General features: G+C 37.9%; 1 protein-coding gene across 1 annotated transcript in view; it reads left to right on the top strand.

Annotated features, from left to right (window-relative positions):
• The window catches only part of LOC141911438 (peripheral plasma membrane protein CASK-like), a 183,270-nt gene extending 164,338 nt beyond the window's left edge, over positions 1-18,932 (top strand). Inside the window, exons 17-27 of the mRNA XM_074802459.1 lie at positions 940-1,018; positions 2,344-2,429; positions 3,667-3,753; positions 6,739-6,985; positions 7,356-7,505; positions 7,780-7,860; positions 9,640-9,842; positions 13,898-13,978; positions 15,117-15,212; positions 16,594-16,778; positions 17,529-18,932. Of these exons, the coding sequence (XP_074658560.1) occupies positions 940-1,018; positions 2,344-2,429; positions 3,667-3,753; positions 6,739-6,985; positions 7,356-7,505; positions 7,780-7,860; positions 9,640-9,842; positions 13,898-13,978; positions 15,117-15,212; positions 16,594-16,770 (1,287 nt within the window). The 3' untranslated portion in view covers positions 16,771-16,778; positions 17,529-18,932. The remainder of the gene's footprint in view (positions 1-939; positions 1,019-2,343; positions 2,430-3,666; positions 3,754-6,738; positions 6,986-7,355; positions 7,506-7,779; positions 7,861-9,639; positions 9,843-13,897; positions 13,979-15,116; positions 15,213-16,593; positions 16,779-17,528) is intronic.
• The last annotated feature ends 279 nt before the right edge of the window (positions 18,933-19,211 follow it).

Genomic DNA, 19,211 nt, shown 5'->3' with positions numbered 1-19,211 from the left:
ATTTTTACGCATCATTTTCGCACTGAATTATGCCTAACCGATCACTAGTAGAGATCATTAGCTTTATCTGAGTGGTCACTTACCTGGACAACAGGGAATAGTCAGGGAATTTTCTTTTTAAAAAAAAGATCGGGAAAAGTCAGAAAAATTTGTTGAGATTCTTAGATAAGGATTTGACCACTTCTCAAGCAACTGGGAATAGTGCAGCATGGCACTATTCTATTATCCAGCCTTGAAATGAATTGAACTAAGCCTGGGGTTAAGTTAACTCTAGTCTTATGAAACTGTGCATACATAGCTCGCCTGGTCAAGGCTAGGGCAGGCTTTGTAAACTGTAGCAGAATGTCATCGCGTTTGGAATCCCTATACTGGAGTCTGATGCAACATCCCGATATAATGCATTCCTTTTCTCCCCTTCGTTGTCAGTCTCAAAGTGGCATATTTGTGCAATTAACATCGAGTTACTGACATCGCGATGGTTCTAAGCAGTAATAGGTTTTCCTAGTTACTGTCAATTCCAACCCCAATAAATCCGATCACTACTGACGGATAGCAGCTCATCAATCATTATTGGCTTAATGAAAATTGTCAACTGATCACTTTGTCTCCTCTGTTATCTAAATGCATGGTATTTCTAAAGTAATGGCTAAAATGGCACAGCTACTGTAGGCAAATGAAGATGCAGTCAATATCGGCCGAGTTGTAACTTTCTTCTGCATTTCGATTAAATTGAACCCGAAAGCAAATCGATTATCAATAAAAATTATCAATAACTCGTTTGTTGAATATTCCCCGGGGAGCTTTAAATCCAGTTCATTATATGATATTGCAGAGATCTACATTGAGACCTAATTTGATGCACCGACCATGTAGTGAGGCCCTCTGGTGTGTGCCGGTTAGCCTCAGTTATATCATTTTCTGTATTTCATATTGTTTCAGGGCATCACGCTAAAAGTGAATGAAGAAAATAAATGTATGGTAGCCCGTATTATGCACGGTGGAATGATACATCGACAAGGTAAGCGTATAATACGTAACTGGCCTCATGGATGGTCAGGGGTAAGATTTATGTGAAAATGTGTGAAAAAATTGATGTCCTCCGATTAGAAAATGTGAAGAACTTTAAAATGTGTGTCAAATGTATTGTGTTCATCTTGATCTGTCTCCAGATCATGATCAGTAACTGCTTCCGTTTTGTAAGTTGACATCAAAAAATGTTTTTTAAAATCTGGAAATATAAGAAAGAAATGTGGAAATTTGGAGTTTATCGATCTAAGCCCCTGTAATCGACCTGTACCGATCAGTAACAATCATAAGCGATCAATAGAATCCTCGCTTTCAATCAACCTGATTGATTTACGATCAAACGTTATCTCTCCCTGTCGTATTCGAGGGTGTATCGATCTGTAGATATTTGCGTGCGCGTCACATATTCAAACTCAGTTCAATCAATGCAGTAATGTGGCAGCAGCAGCAGCAGCAGCAGCAGCATGAAAGTACTGCTGCTCAATACTATAGGCTGTAAATGCGTGACTAATTACGCGGTATCAATTAGCGAAATGTTGATCGATTCTTAGCTTTACTTCTAGCTGTAAACAAGTTTCAGAATCATTCGTCTAGAGCTTCAGCAAGGCTGCAGCTTGTACACAGTGCACTTATCAATTATCTAAGCCATTACCTTTATCCTCGTGTGGCGGCCGAGATGTGATTGACATGAAAGGTCTCGAGCGTCGTCAAGTTCTTGAAGCCGTTACAAGGCCATATATCATATATATATATAAAGTTTCGATTTGTCGATATATCTTCCAACTGAATAAGACCCAATTATAGCAACTGGCTTTTACTTCACCCTGACAGATTACTAGGGCTTGATATTTTCCACATTTTCCGGAGGAGTCAAATCCACAGACCTGACCCTTGAGTTTAGATGACTGTTTCGACTCTTTAAGCACCAGATGACCCTTAAAAAAAGCATACCTTACAACTGCTGGCCATTTTGGTGAAAAATCCAAACTTTGTCATCAAAACTCTATTTTCGTCGGAATTTTATAAAACTTTCACGGCTTGTCGCTATGCATAATCTTGAATATTTTGATTCAATTTGAATTGAACTCGCATTCCTGTGATAAGTACTCGGTACGGAGTACTCAATTGCCCAGTCTCAGTGATTCGTTTGTCAGCTGAAGTACGGCTACAGCGCATTAAGTGTTTGTATCGTTCAATGCTTGCAAGATGAGCGAGGCATCGGTGAGCCATTCTTGCATTTATACGACGCCAGATAATACCAATAGATGGCAGCACTTTCTGGATCCGGTTTAATGGAAATTTCTCTGTATGTTTCAGGAACGCTACACGTCGGAGATGAAATTCGAGAAATTAACGGTATTACAGTAATGGGCCAGACCGTCGAAGCGTTGCAAGGGATGCTGGTATGTATCGATAGTTCAAGCACCGCTCCATCCCCCTTATCATCTGAATGAATATTACGATTAGTCGATGGGGCTTGTTTAGGCTACTATTGAGGATTCTGCCAGGTTCAAGAGCAGTTACTGAAATAAGTAAATCGATTAATGAATACTATTGCAAACTCAATGAACAAAAGTCAATCATATCTTTTTGTCATTCATATCTTATTCGTTTGATAATATTTGGATTGTTTGTAGCCTAAAAATTCCGGTCATAGTCGATTTTGACCATGTCTAAAAGATGAAGATAACTTCATTTGCTTCCATGACTAAAATGATAGTTTAAAGAGGTAATAAAATAGCAATGATAAATTCTTACATAGCAATGATGAAATCATACATGTACATCAATTTTCCATAATTTAGTGTCAAAGACCTATGGGTCAGTGCCGCCATCTGTGGGTGAAGCTGCATTAAAACAAGCCGTTGAATCGTATAAATGCTTATCATTCATCGAGTGTGAGAGATTCATACAATATACACAGACACGTCGTGTTTTGGAATCCATTTGTCGTTTGTCAATTTGCCATTAGCGACCTCCATGTTTTCATAAGCGAATAACAAGACCGTATTCTAGTTCCAAGCAGTACATCCGCTATTGAACAGTCGACAGCTATTTATAATATCAAAAGACGACCTTTCGAAGGTTACCACTGTCACCATCATCAGATTGACGTCGCTTTGAGACGGGGTTTTTTTTCGCCGAGCCCATCCTAGCTTCATATCGGGATCCAATCCTGCAATCGTCATCATCGAATACATGTAACTAACTCGTTTCATCGTTTCAAGTAGTTAAACCTTACCTGAACTGTTTGAATAAGTCTTGGAATTTCAACTGAATCTGAGCCAACTGTAAGCTTACTGGCAGCCTTATCGTTGGTTGATTACGACATCTCATCCAGGGTGGATCCAGGGCAGACTTTGATGATGGGAGTACATGGGAATGAATAGGGAATACTTCTAAAAAGGGCAGGCAACCACACAGGGCTTAATATCAGAGATCTGGAAAATTGTGAAATTGTGAAAAAATTGAAAAAAAGTGATCCGCCATTTCATTTAGTTGCATGTACAGTAACTTTGATTTGTTCACCTTCATTCCGTATTGTTCACACCAAAAGTTTCTTTATTTCTGTTGTTGACAAAAAAAAACGAACATTTTAACGAACGTATTTGTAAATATTTGCTGACTCGTTATTGTTAGAAAAAAATGCACGGCGCTATCACGTTTAAAGTGATACCGAACTTTGACGTGTCGGCCCACGATTTCAACGCGAACCTTCATCAACAGGTAATAATACGAATAAATAGAGGTCGTGCGCACATGACGTTCATTCTTTTACGACGCCATATTAGATGGGGGGCATACAAACACTTTTTGATCCAGCGAATTTTTCATCCAGTCTATAACAGGTTTTATGTGCAAACACTCATTCTTGACAATTTTGGTGCATAAAGTTTCGATCGAGCTAATTTTTTTTAGATTTGATGCATAATTAACAAAGCAGTTTGACTGTCTGAACTACGTAAATAACAACGCTTCCACAAAAATGGAGAATTTAAACAGCAAGAACTGCATTTAAATGAAGATCTATAAACTTATGATGATTTGCATACAAACAGGATTGTACACACTTATTTGCATAAAAATGGAGATTTAGAAACTGAGAAGCATTTGCATAAAATGGTGATCTAGAAGCTTTTAACTATTTGCTTAGAGAAAAGGATATAGAATTTAGAATCATTCGCAAAAAATCTTGCCTAATTTGAATAAAAGTGGGTATGTAGAAACTTGAGAATTACATGTATTTGCCTAATAATAGGAATGTAGAAACTATAGAACTATGTGCTTAATAATGGTAATTTAGAAACAGAGCTATTTGCATAAAACTGGGAATGTAGAGGCTGAGAACTGTTCGCATAGTAATGGGAATGTAAAAACTACTGAGATCTGTCAGCTAAAATCACTTACAGTGTTTTGAATCCAATATGGCGGCGTCGATACGTGACAAAACGCATGTCTGCACCACCTCTACGATCAGGGCCACAAATTCAACAACTGTTGATCATCTTTTTTTAAATCATATATCATTGATTTTATCATCAGCACCGATTCTTTGTGCATATCTTTTATAACACACACTTATGTATTATAAGCAGCACTATTTTCAAATAACGATTTGCAACAGCTGCGGTCACGCTACGCTATTTAGCATGGACTGAATGCGGTTAACTGGTTCGGACCAGGTAGATAGGTTCGTTACGCTTTGGAATTACCAATATGATGGGTCAAGTTTGAAATGGACCTATTAGGTATATCCAAAATATTGCACAGTTACCTTCTAGATTTAAGTATCAACCAGAAGGAACATACAACTGCTTGGCTGCTGCTACCGTTGGTCCTTTTACAGTGTTATGTCTGTGTATGTGTTGTCGATGGACGCTTTACACTCAAAGATTAACCTGGACCAGGTACAGATCCATTTAGCAGGACTAATTCAGTTTGGCGTGGCCATGGCTTATAATATAGCAGCTGTGATCGAACGTCGATCGACCATAAATCTCAAACATATCCAAAATCTACTCTCCTTTCTGCAAAAGAGAGTAGGTTGTTAGTACATGTTATAGTTTGATTTGAATTGAAAAAAATCTGCTGCATATACCCCGGTCCTAGGACAGGGTACTATTTATATTCAATGCTAGTCGATATGATCAGATCAGTCGATCAGAGCTCCTATATTGTTCTAGGGTACATCCAGAGATCCAATGGAAAGCCTGTTATTCATTGTATCTCTTACTATTTTCATAGCTAGGTTCACATTGTAGTATTTTGTGTGCGATGATATTTTGAAAGAGTCATATCGAAAAATGAAATTGATAGATTTCTCAATGAAGGAGGATGCGCACAACGTGCTCTAAATGTGAACCTGGCTACAAAACGGGTCTTGTCTTTTTTGACTACATGCTATGTTTAGGCTGCACTTATACAATTACAGAAAGAGGCAAGAGGCAGCGTTACGTTGAAGATTGTTCCAAGTTATCGAAATAATCCCGCAAATTGTGAGGTAAAGTTCCCACTAATACTACTACTATAACTCCGGACCGCCTCAAACTGCCCATCCGTCCTAAAACGCATGCATTTAGTGCTCTAGATCGTCACCAGATGGCACTGATAGCTTGCTCTGTTTTTCTGTGTATTCATCATTCCGAAGCGTGACGATCGTACATTTCGTTTAAACCTTTTTCACCTTTTTACGTTTTGAGACTTGTTTTAATCGATGAATTTCAGCTCCGTTCGAAGCATGTGTGATTATTGTCATAGTAAAACGTCACCAGTAACAATCAAAATCCTTCATTATTAATTCTGAAATCATGATTAACTGTGGATTATTTCGACACAAATGTTTTGGTTGGTTTCTCTTCTTTTTTGTTTCGTGTATTTCAAAAATGTTCAACACCCGCCACAGTCAAAATATACACACCACATCTTATCTTGTATTCAACGTGTTCTTGAACCATTGCGTACTTTGGTAAAAGTACCGAGAATGTTTGTATGTTGTTCGCTAAAACTAACTTTTTATTTAATCAACACACTTTCACAAGTTCCGCACCTCACTGGACTCAGTTCTACGGTTGTTCAATTATTCTTTGAGTCGGTATTTGAACCGTTGAACTGGGGCCTGAATTTTTTCTCAGCACTGTGTCGTTTTTTTTTTCCTCTTCAAAATCTTCTACCATTTTATCACTCGATTTGATTGTCTTTTTCATTATTTCTCCGATGTTTTATTCCCAATTCCACAGCTGAGGTGGATTAATGTTTGAAACCTGATGGATCAAACTGTCAAATGTAAAATACGTTGTGTAATGTTAGCTTAATGCGAAGTCCATGAACCACCGCAGTTGCTCATTTTCTTAAAACTTAAGATTGGTCTTGATATATGTTATATGACTGGTCAGAGAATTGAACCAAGACTAGTCTTAAATCTGACTAGACTGTTAACGAACTGACTAGACTAATTTGTGAGTTCATTAATGGAAAATGGACTTATTTCAACTTATTTGAATTGAATCAAACTCGGATATGTGGAACTGGTACCAGGGATCAGTCGCTTAATCAAGCAACTTACGCTAAGCTTGTGTTAAAAATAAGTTTTACTCAAAATTTTGAATTCATTCAAACTAAATCCTTTTCGGCTTGAATATTTTAGTTTAGAAAAAAAATTGAGCCGATGCGGTCGAAAGAAAAACTCTCCATTCTTATTTCTCCCGGTTACAGATTTACGTAAAAGCGTTGTTCGATTACGATCCGAAGGAAGACGACCTCATTCCATGTTCGCAAGCCGGCATCCAGTTCAAGGTCGGCGACATCGTGCAGGTGATCAGCAAAGACGACCACAACTGGTGGCAAGCGAGGAAATACGGCATACACAACAACGAACCTGCCGGTCTTATACCATCCCCTGAGTTACAGGAATGGAGAACGGCATGTATGGCTATTGAAAAAGCCAAACGGGACCAAGCTGGTAATTTTGGTGAATTTAACACGCTAACCGATGATAAATGTCTTTTTCTTTTCGAACACTAGAACGCTTTTTAGAAAATTAAACCTTTCAGCGCTGCCTAGCTTTCCCACTCAAAGTGTAAATTCGAAGTGACTCTAGCCCACTTGGCTGGAGGCCATTCGAGCTTACATTATACCCCATGTGAATATGTAAACTGGCATGACCTATCACATGACCAAAGTGTAGGTCATGATGTCATCCAAGATGGCCGACTCTGTCTTAACTTAGTGCCTGACAAAGAAATTGCCCTAAACACTACTCGCTATTCACATTTCATGTGCTGACTATAGTACACTGTATGAAATACATTTTCTATATACCTCTTTTCCAGTGAACTGTTCGTGGTTCGGGCGAAAAAAGAAAAACTACCGTGATAAATACCTGGCCAAACACAACGCAGTGTTCGACCAGCTCGACTTAGTTACGTACGAAGAGGTCGTGAAATTACAAGCTTTCCACAGAAAAACTCTAGTCCTACTTGGTAAGTAATATTCAGGACTGATGTAGACCTAAATTTTGAAATACAACTTAGTCGATACAGTACTGGTACATAGACCTTTTAAGAACCCAAAAGATAAATCTGAGTTTATATAGAGCCAAGATTTGCCTAATGATAAACTGTGAGAGGCATAGAAGAGATGATTGAAAATGAACTGAATTTTGATTGAGTGCAACTTACTGTTTGGCACGCCATCTGTTGGTATAGCGGGGTCCTCATTGAATAAGAAATTTCTATTTGTCGTTTTATTTTCCAGGTGCTCATGGTGTTGGGAGACGCCACATAAAAAACACACTTATTACTAATCACCCAGAACGATTTGCATATCCTATACCACGTAAGTTGATAAGAATGCTATGAACATTGTAGTGCGATGGGGGAAAGTTGACCAACAGTTTAATGGAATAATGATCATATAGCGTCCACCCATTGGTGCAGTGTATTGTCATTTCTTAAGATTGATATGTTAGACAGGTTCTGCCATCTTTTAGTAGAAATTCTAACTGATATACTGCACTGCAGCATAAGTCTAATCTAATTAATATTCCATCTATTTATATATTCTCCCTGTTGACAACATCTAGCATCTACAATGATATTTTTCTATTGAGTATCATTAAGTATCGCTGTGCATAACAGGCGCGTTGGAAGCAATTTTTGATTGCTGCGGCCAAATGCCGATTTTGGACAGGTTCTAAATATTACCGCGGCGAATTTACCTAATTTCTTCAAAAACGTGGTATTCAAAGAAAAAAAACGTCATTCAGCAAATCATTGCCACGGCTTTCGCCGCTGCAGTCGCTGCACTTCCAAGCCACTGCATCAAAAGTGATAGTGATTTATCCTCCCTGTTGTTGAGCCAATTACTTAGCACTACGCTTCATTGAGATAGAGATGGAGTGATAATTTAGTAATTCAATCATAATGAACAACACTTTTACAGTGCAAACAGTTCATTTGCGCCCGTCTACATAGGAAAATGTCTTGTTGTAGGCACTACATATCCTGTAATCCAAATCTCTGATTGTCATGCATTTCACCACATAATTGAGAGGATCCGAACATTAAACCTAACCCCAAAAAGCCTTGAAATATTTGAAAATGATATTTGAACACTCCATGATATTTTTCTCTCTTCACAATCCGTCTCTCAATAGGAATGGCAATGTTGCCGACAGCTGATGACCCAGGTTAGGGCCTCCTTGTACATTGTATATTGTATCATATCTGAATGTTGTTCAACACTACTGCGCTATTTTATTTATGACTCCGTAATGCCTCTCTTTACATAGACTAGAAGCTTCTAGCTGTTCCCGCTGCCATGACCGGAGAAACGTGTCGTTGTTTTCTCTCGATAACAGCGCATTTCGCACGGTCTTGACTGTAGAATCTTGATCGACTCGCTAAATGACACAGTATTTCTCTTAAATGAAATTCTCACTCAATCACTGAAAGTTGTATTTTTTATTCGAAAGTATGTGCCGAAAAACGCATCGATTCTTCCAAGAAACTTCAATCTTGCCTTTCAACGTTTCGACATATGGACGGCTGTAACCATAACAACTATTTTTGAATATTCAAGATACATTGTTACAACATGACATGTCACCATATTTGTGAAAAACTTTTGATATAGAGGGTAATTAGCAGATGGTCCAGTTGTACCGTCAAGCGATTATAAAAGCGAATTCTAGTTCAATTTTAATTAGCACTTCTGATATAACATTGTTGTTACGATCAAGAATTCAATAAAGACATGATTAGGAGTCACCGTATCATTTCACCGTCTCTTTCACACCGGTATTCACCGCAGCTATCAATTTTCACAGTTCTCTGATCACCTTCGCGGAAGAAAAACTTAATTCGCCACTGTCTATAATTTCTAGAATTTCCAGAATAAATGTCGATCTTCGTCATTATCACGTATTTCACGCATTTTTTTTCTAATATTTTCACAACTCCTATTTTTTTTTTTCTCGAAAATTGCGTCACGATGATCACACATCACCGGCAAAATTTCTCCAAGGACTTGAACACTGCGACCTGACCTAAAATTCACCCCTACGGTCTTTGTATCGAGATGTAACGCTTTTTTTTGCGGTTTCGTATTTTTCAGATACGACTCGGTTGCCGCGTCGTGACGAGGAGAACGGCAAGAACTACTTTTTCGTAACGCACGATCAGATGATGGCGGACATCGCGGCGAACGAGTACCTCGAGTACGGCACGCACGAAGACGCGATGTACGGAACTAAACTCGAAACGATTCGACAAATACACGAGCAAGGTCTCATGGCCATTCTTGACGTGGAGCCTCAGGTACTAGAACGGTTCATAACCTCTCATGTACCGACCGTCGAGATACGCCGATATGAGATATCTTTTAGGTCTACCAGCAAATACGAGATATCTCGTACTGCTTGGTCTGCCAAAATATTCCATACAAGATGTCTCATACCCCTTGGTTTACTACCATAGCAAATAAGAGAAATCTCGCGCTTGTCAACCATCGCCGAAATGAGATATCTTGTGGCCAACCTTGCCAAGACGAGGCTTATAGTTACTGTACTTGTACATCGACCACAATTTCCAAATCTGATACTTGTCACTTCATCAACCTTTGTCAGGGTTCAGCAACACGGTACAGCATATCTCTGACTTCCAATGTGCTACCATTGCAAATTAAAGATATCTAAATAAGTAAAACCCACATTTGATGACTTAATGATTTCTTCTAGTCTGAAAGTTTGGAGTTCAGATACTCCATCATCAGAGATAGGAGAAACAAAAGAAATTTGTTTTTGCTTTTTCTCTCTGTCAGATTAGAATGAATTATTAAGTCACCAACTGAGTTTCGCTGATTAACTGATTGAGATTTCAAGGTCACAAGATATCTCTTACTCTCTGGATCTACCACCATTGCCACTGCAAAATATTCCAGTCCAGATCCTAGTTATTTTTTTGTGTATCACTGGTGGCAATCGTTCATTACCGCTATAAATGTGAGAATGTTTTCATACGTATTCCTCGACTAAAACGCCGCTTTTGTTTCCGTTCTTTTCAGGTTACATATAGGGGGAATATAACGGTAATTTTGGGCAGAGAAAAATTTGGTTTTTCTCGCGAAATTTTGTACGAATTCATTTTAAAAAACAAACAGAACACGTGGAGAACACGTGGTATCCGTCGCGTTGTTTATCGACGAACGACGATTCCACTGAATCCCAAAAATTTTTAGCTACGCTTAACTCTTAGGTCGGCTTACGTTCGATGAAACCTAGTGCTGAGTGCTCGGTCCATCTTGACCCATCATAGTCTCTCTTGGTTTAAAGATTTACTGTATTCATTCATAGTGATTATTTACCAATTTGCTGGAAGACAGGACTTAGCGTCCTCGGTCTGTCCAAGGGTGTTCCAGGTCTTTTGAGATGTCACGATGACCCTTCCAAGTTTTAATTCCCCATTTATCTAAAGGCAATTTCTGTCAAAAAAGCCACAAATATTTTAAGAAAAGAGGTTATATTTCCTGTCAACAGGCCAGAATGCTTTTGCTAATTGATTTACCCTTAGAATTTTGGCAAAACACATTTCGTACCCCTGGATCTGGTCCAGTTAGTTAGGCTAGAAAACAAGATATGTTTAGTTACCTACCAGTACTTCTATAGTAGGATAATGTCGGCGGGATATGATGAGAAGGGTCTATGAATGGGTCTTGGGAACTCCAGAATGTCGAGTTAAATAGAGCCATTATTGGTAAGCCGACCTAAGCATACTTTTAGCGACTATTTCGAATGCTAGTAAAATTTTCAAATACATCTGAGGGGCTTGTTCTTCTTATCAATTTTTTCCTTTCTTTTACACTACTACCACTACTACTACTACATACGTAATGCAGATCTGTTTCTAACAATAATTTTTCTATCAAATCCCGCGCTGGCTAAACTAAAAATTCTACCGGGCGGTTTAAGAGTTCCTTTAGCACTGTTATCATTATTATCAAGACCACCTACGTAGGTTTTATCCGTAATATGTGATAATCTTATTATTATGATATATATGCTATAGTATAGCATCCATGTAGTAGTTTAGGGTGCCCGCCCTCTAGTAAATTTCGTCCCTCCGGGATTTGGAACCTAATGGCATCAAGATTCTGTCACAGTACGAAAGCTTAGCGTAGTAATGCAAGTACCAATCTGCAGGTATGGACCACCTTATCTGAGGGGTTTGGTCTTGGCAGCAGATTAACCCTTTCACCGGCGAGTATTTTTCAGCCTGTGACTGATTTTGGACGATGCGCAGGGAAATTTTATAGCTCGTAACCCCTTAATAGTACGTATTTTATGAAAGCTTTTTTCACAGGCTTTCGAATGATACAAAGTTGGCAAACTATGGGGGGTCACCTTCGGGGCCTGATCCCCCTGGTCATAGACCCCTCTCTGGGTCATCCAGATTGTTAGGCCAGCCATGTCTGCACTATCATCATTCATCCAAAGATAAACTATCATCAGAATTCTTCATTACTTTGTCCGAAGTATCAACAAAACTCCAACCAATTAGAGAGTGACTTTAGTATAATACACCACTACTACTACTACTACAGAAATCTCACTTGCATGAAACGTCGTTTCTATACGCCCTGTAGTTTGAACCATTGTATGATATATCGCTTTCCTGCTTTGCTAGACATCGTAGGCTGTCTGGTGTCGCCATCTGCTCACCGGAAGATGAGTTAGAATGCTTCAGCGAAATCAATACTTGACTATTCTATTCACTCTGGTCTATAAAAGCAACCAATTGCTGGTTAAAGGGTTAATACTTGCATTACTAGGCTATATCACATATCTGAATTTCATTTCAAGTTATTAGCCAATTGGTAATCGCTTTTTATTTCGGCACCATTTTCTACAATAGAGCATTTTTATAACGTAAATGTGACTGGGTCTGAAGGAATTCGTACAGTGGCAAAAGCCGCGATTTCATGAGCATTTTTGGCCCTACCAGAAAACGTAGGACCAAGCCGGATCAAATTAGCATGGATCAAATTATTTCGTGTGAATTGCTACAGTTTCCAGAAGTGTCTTCACTTCACTTTTTTAAGTATCGAGTCAGTGGTTTACGTGTGAACATGCTCTCTAATTGGGCCCAAATGTGACTGGGGCCTGAGTCTGACCAAATTATCGTCTCATGTGTGATCGTGGCTCTAGTCTCGCGATGCGCCATTTCGGTTCAAATCCCCACCGAGCGAGGATGGTTTTGATTCCCGATAAGATTTGAATAATTCTACATCGAATTAATTACGTAACAAACATTGTGAATTGTGGTAGAAAGGAAAATATACTGAGTTCATGATAACCACGTAAAATGTGTTCATATCGTTACTAACCGCGTGTGCATTATTTTTTTTTTGGTGGTTCTTGTCGAATTTTTTTTTTTTAATTCTCTTAAATCGTAAAATTGATTATATTGAATTTGTCGAAAAAAAGGCGTTTTTTTTTCTTCTCTCCAGTTTCACGAGATATATCGTAGCCTTATTAAATGATTTAGTTTATATATCGTTAGCCTAGTCTCAACTAATCAATGATTTTTGAAATTCGAATTGCGCTTCGTTTCGAGGATATTATTTTCACTTATGAGAGACGTCCGTCGTTTCAGATTTGAACGTTGCGAGGAATGATTGATGATATTGTAGGGGCATTCATTCATAAAGTACGTTCACGTCTATGACGTGAGAACTCATAAATTGGCTACCTCTCCTTCAGTCCATAAATCTTAGGCCTCTTAATTACTGAGAGTATTGTTGTTTTTTTTCCATGCCTGTTAATGGAGAGGAACTTTGAAAACACAAGAATAAATATAGCTGCAAAGCAGCGATAACAGATTTTTTGCTTTTCTGGTTTAAATGTCCATACTATGAAGCATGTTAAGTTTATCAATAATAATAGGGATGGTAATAGGCTTTTCTACAATATGCAGAAAACCCTTAAAAGAAATTTTTTCTCACCTTCACTCTCACATTGAATCTTGCAAAAAAATTCTAAAGGAGTTAAAATTGTGTTCAATTGAACTGAAATGATGGCAGTAATGAACAAAACTAACTTTCGCAAATCATTAGGTTGAAACGGAAATATCAACAAAATAGAATTAAAAGGAAACAAGACAGAGGAAAAAAAATTTAATTTTTCAATCTGATGTATTTAGCGTAATTCCGGGTTGTCGATCCGTACTCTCAGTAATTAGAAAAGGCCTTGTGATTGTGTACACGGCAAATCATCAAAATTTCCGCGTACTTTATGAACGTAGCTCCTACAGCGCGAAATTGTTTGAACATTTGTTTGTGATGTTGTCATCGAAATATGAATGGTATATTTTTACAGGCTTTAAAAGTATTGCGTACGGCAGAATTCGCTCCATACGTTGTATTCATTGCAGCGCCTATAATAGCATCGATGAGCGAGGTAAACACACCGACCGACCGACCGATGCCCGGTCACTCTACCAGCAGACAACAGTCGCAGCTGCAGTTTCTACTAGTCTCTCTCTCTATATTAATATATATATATATATATATATATATATTATATATATATATACGAATATCTTGTGTTCATTTTTTGTGTTCTGTTTTTAATCGCGCACGCGCAACGGTTCTTAGCCGCGGAAAGGAATATTAAGTATGTACTGGGCCAAATTTTGAATCAATGAATTAATGTTTGTTGATTCGCTAAGATGCTAGAATCAGACCAGGACTTGCAGCTGTGCGGACATGATGTAAGTCCAGAAGTGGTCTTTAAGTTTTCAGATTGGCTATAGAACCAAAATGAGCTTAGACTGGTTTTAAGTTTTCAGATTGGCTATAGAACCAAAATGAGCTTAGACTGGTTTTAAGTTTTCAGATTGGCTATAGAATCAAAATGAGCTTAGACTGGTCTTAAGTTTTCAGATTGGCTATAGAACCAAAATGAGCTTAGACTGGTTTTAAGTTTTCAGTTTGGCTATAGAACCAAAATGAGCTTAGACCAATATCTCAAATCGATATTTTCGCTATGTTCAGGGACTCTATATTCCTTTTACCTGGTAAGACAGTGTGCGTTAACAAACTAACCCTTTAGTGGCATGACTAGCTAATAAATGAACATGAGACACATTCAGCTTGAAAACTATACATATATAGCATTCAGCTTGTGCGATTCATGTTTGTTTTTAAACCCCTTATTGCGATACTGAGGTATACAGGAACGCCAACTATAGCCATTTTGACTATTGAGAAGCAGGCATCGGGAACAAAACAATTCTTTGAGTTAAAATCTGCCTCCAGTGTTGATTGGAAAAAAAATGAATATAAAAATGGACAAAATTTCTTATTGGAATCAAATAAAACCAACAGCTGAAAGTCCTGGCCAAATAGTCAGGGTCTTCATATTATGTACCCATCGCTTGTGGAACTAGCAATTCGTTTTGCAACTGAATTCATACCAGTGACGATACCGGTACCTCAGTTGACCAGTCAAACCCCTCTCTATCTAACCCTGTCTACTACTAATAGTAATAGCTTGCATGCAAACGAACGATATTAACATTTTCTACACTCCACAGGCACTGAAGGTGTTGCGTACGGCCGATTTCGCTCCACTTGTAGTTTTCATCGCTGCCCCTAGTCTACAAACAATGACGGAGGCACGTGTCATCAATGTAAGTCTCAACAGCAGTGCTCCGACATAAACATATATACCTAAAATATGAATTTTGCACAAAAAAAACCGAAGAAATAAGAGATCCGATGCAGTGGCAAAATTATTTAAGATTATAAAAATGTGCTTTTTCGATGAAATTATTATTAGTACATCGCCCGATAAGGGCTGAGGTCGATACTTTCCAAATCAGCGAAAAGTTCAAAAAAATTTCCACTCACAAAATTGTCAATACCAGTTATTATGTCACTAGACATTCTACGAATAAACTCGAAAATATGTCTCAAAAATGTGCTCTTTCATCGTCGTTGTCATCGGTAACTACATTGTGACTAAGATTTCTCATATTTCCTAATAATGAACACTCACCAAAATTTAGTTCTACCTACTTTTACTGAAGAAAAATAAAAGCGTTTAATGAAGTTCTTGAATGGCTTGAATTGTAAAATGTTCCCTTTGAAAATTTCCCTTATCAGCTACATGGTCATCGCTAGGACTTCCCGACACTTGACAAACTTAGATTGACTGGGTTGACCCTATGCTCTTACTGAAGAAAACGAAATTCATAAATGTGTTTCTCGATCTGAATGACTTGAATTTTATGTATCCGCTTCTGAACCTCAGCGTGCAGATGTTTTTTAGAGCTTGCTTTCAATAAAATGGCTACGTACTAAAGTTTTCAATACTTTTCGACCAGGTGAACTTTCAGCGAAATTTTGCATTTTTATTCGTTGTTGTTGATTTCTTTCATTCGAACTAACGAACTTTTAGAGTTATCCCGACCTCCTCTATGTCTCTCTCTCTCTCTTTCTCTCTCTCTCACTTTGTGCGTTTAACATTAGAGCTTATATCAAAGAATCGAGAAATGAACTTCTCTCGTTGGAATCACATTCATAAGAATATTCATGTGATTTAGAAAATCAACATTCACGTATCTAGTACATGCAAGTAGAAGCATTGAAAGTAGTTCCAAAAACACACTGTAGATCGCAGCTATTTGTGTAGATCCCGTAATTACTGTTGTGAAAAACACTTGTTCAAAGCCTTTAGTGATTAGTCAGTGACACTTGTAGTTTTAGCAATAAGTAGTCGTGCTCTGTGAGTGCAGTTGTGAGACTAGCGACTAGCTGCCTGCGTTCCCACCTTGATCTAGCATCTAAGAAAAATAATCTTACTTTCCAGAATGTTCTTACCATTATTGCTATGTTTTTCGAGTTCTGATTAACGTTTTATCTAATATAAGTAACGAATGACGATTTATCACTTGTTTCACTCTCTACTCAAACAACAACTTTCCTTAATTCTTCTTGATTTTTGTCGATTTTCATTGCGATCTCGCACGTAGGAACATTTCGAATGTTTCATATTTTTCTGAATTTCAGGATGGAAGTCTAGAGCGACTGGCTCGCGAAAGTGACCTTCTGGAACGTGCCTACGGACATTTCTTCGATTTGAAAATCGTAAATAACGACATCGAGGAAACGATATGCGAATTGAAACGCGAAATCGACGAAGTTTGCACGACCGAACAATGGGTGCCGGTTAGCTGGGTCTACTGACGAGAACAGTAAGCGTCCGCTTTGAAACCCTGTCATGTGACGGTACTGCATTACGCCGTACCCTGGGGCCGGTTCTATAGTCATGGCTTAGACTTAAGACCAGTCTATGACTATCTTAGTTCTATAGCTAATCTAACAGCTTAAGACCAGTTTTAAGATTTAAGACCACTTTTGGACTTAAAAAGTCTCGACTATGCAACTGGCCCCTGGTGTATAACGGACCGTTCATATACTGTATTTAACTATTACAGTTAAAAGTTAAAACTCAATGGTGAAAACAGCTGTCCACAGCGAGCGTTTTGCCCTTCACCATTAATGTTTGTTGTATATGGGTTTTACTATACATTCAATCAAAAATACATAATCTATATGTATTTTTGATTTGGGTTATAAGGAACCCATGGCCTCCATGTATGTACTGCCTCTGCCACAGAGTGCGGCGTATAATCATGGACGCTAAAACGCTAAAGAGTCCACGGTATAATGGACCTATCGTATACAGCGCCGTTTATCCATATGTTTATCATGATAAGAATATTGAAAGGCATCAGTCGCACATAGTAAAATCAAAGGAAATGACAATACACCGCACCATTTGGAAGGCACAATATACACTACATCCATTATACGCGGCACTGAGGTGAAAATTTTAGAATTTTTCAATTAACTTGTAGTGTTGAGGGGTCGGGAAAGTATCCCCACTAAAAGGGTGATTGACAGATAAATCATCAATTATATTTATACCTTTTGAATTTCAGGAATTGTTTGGGGGATGAACTGATTCGCGGTAAAAAAAGTCGATCGGCAGGAAGAACTGTGAGGCTACAAGCTCTCTGTTGCTACGATGATGGTTAACTCCGATAAACTCAACGAGTTCATGGGAATGATGTGCTTGTGGCGGTAAACTCATTCGACACGATCATCATCCGGATACTAAAACTCATGGATTCACGCGCTATCCTGTATTCACTGGGTGATTCGATACGTCGAGAAAAAAACTCATTTGATACATCGAACATTCGCTCTCGGTACATTCACAAACAACTCGTTTGATATATATCTACTACAACCTCAGTTATTACTTGACTACGCATTGGATATACAATTGTATTATGACACGATTACAAAAAATTGGCACATCATTGATAACATTAAAACAGACTCATTTTTCAATCCGTAAACACAAACATAATCATACGAAACAAATTTTGTCGGTATCAATGTTAGAAAGCGTATTGATGTCCTCGACGATCGGAGTTGTACCACATTGTACTGTATGATGCACAAATCAAAGAGTATTGGATATTATAACGCGAACACTCTCAGCGAAGTTTCAACTATTACGATATAACAGCATATCTGAATGTAAAGAGACGAAACAATGATTAAATATCTAGTCGTTTATTCATTCAAAAATGTTTATATTAACCAGCGGTCTGCCAGCCAGCCGGTCAGCCAGCATGCCAGCCGGTCAGCCTGCGTGCCAGCCAGCCAGCGTGCGAGCTTAACGCGTAGTTTTTATACCGAGACATATTGTAACCGAATTGTCGGGGCTTTAGACTAATCCACCAAGATATGGCGATGTTATTTTTGCCACAAATCATTAAGCGATATTCACCGGACACAGTGGTTAGGTTATTATTTAACTAGCAACAGTTAAACCTCATCATAACGAATACCTATCATCAGTGGACTGACAATTTTCGGCAAAATTTATCATTGAATAATGGAGGTGAGCTTGGTAAATGACTCGGTGAAGATTCATTGCCTTCTATGTCCATGATACCCGATGAAATGTCTATAGTTTCCGATGCTTCCGATCAATTAAGGCAGAGTTTATGATATCGGTTGAAAAATGAAACTTTGCTACTTTTAAAAAGTTAGTAGGTTTCTATGAAAGCAGCCATTGAAATCCGTTATCGCGAGGTTTAACTGTTTGTGTGTTTGCGATACTCGTAAACGTAGCAGTTCTCTCTTTCCCGTTTTTTCGAAACTTGTTGTACAGTGTCCTCTTCATCTCTTATTCGATCCTTGTTTTTGTTTGTTTGTTTGTTTGTTAGCCTATATCCCATATGAAACAAATCTTCCATTATATTTAAAAAAAACCGTAAAATATAAGTAAAAAGTTAAGTGTGTAGAAATACAATAGTAAAAAGTCTGAAAAACTGTTTATATTATTATTATTATTATTATTATTATTATTATTATTATTATTATTATTATTATTATTATAATTATTATTACTATTAATGAATATTTCATTATCTGCAAGGATTCTTTTTTCATTCCTAATAGATTATGGAATGACTATGGTGATATGAACTTACTGAAATAATGATGTGTTTCATTTGTTGTGAAATAATTTGAGAAGGTTTAACAATACTATATGGTTATCATCATTACATTGTACAATCTATCAACTGAGTAAATTGTTTTGGAAT

Source organism: Tubulanus polymorphus, chromosome 9 (assembly GCF_964204645.1).
Source record: "Tubulanus polymorphus chromosome 9, tnTubPoly1.2, whole genome shotgun sequence".
NCBI lineage: Eukaryota > Metazoa > Nemertea > Palaeonemertea > Tubulaniformes > Tubulanidae > Tubulanus > Tubulanus polymorphus.
Note: the sequence above shows the minus strand (reverse complement) of the source record. Positions and strands in the feature narration are given on the sequence as shown.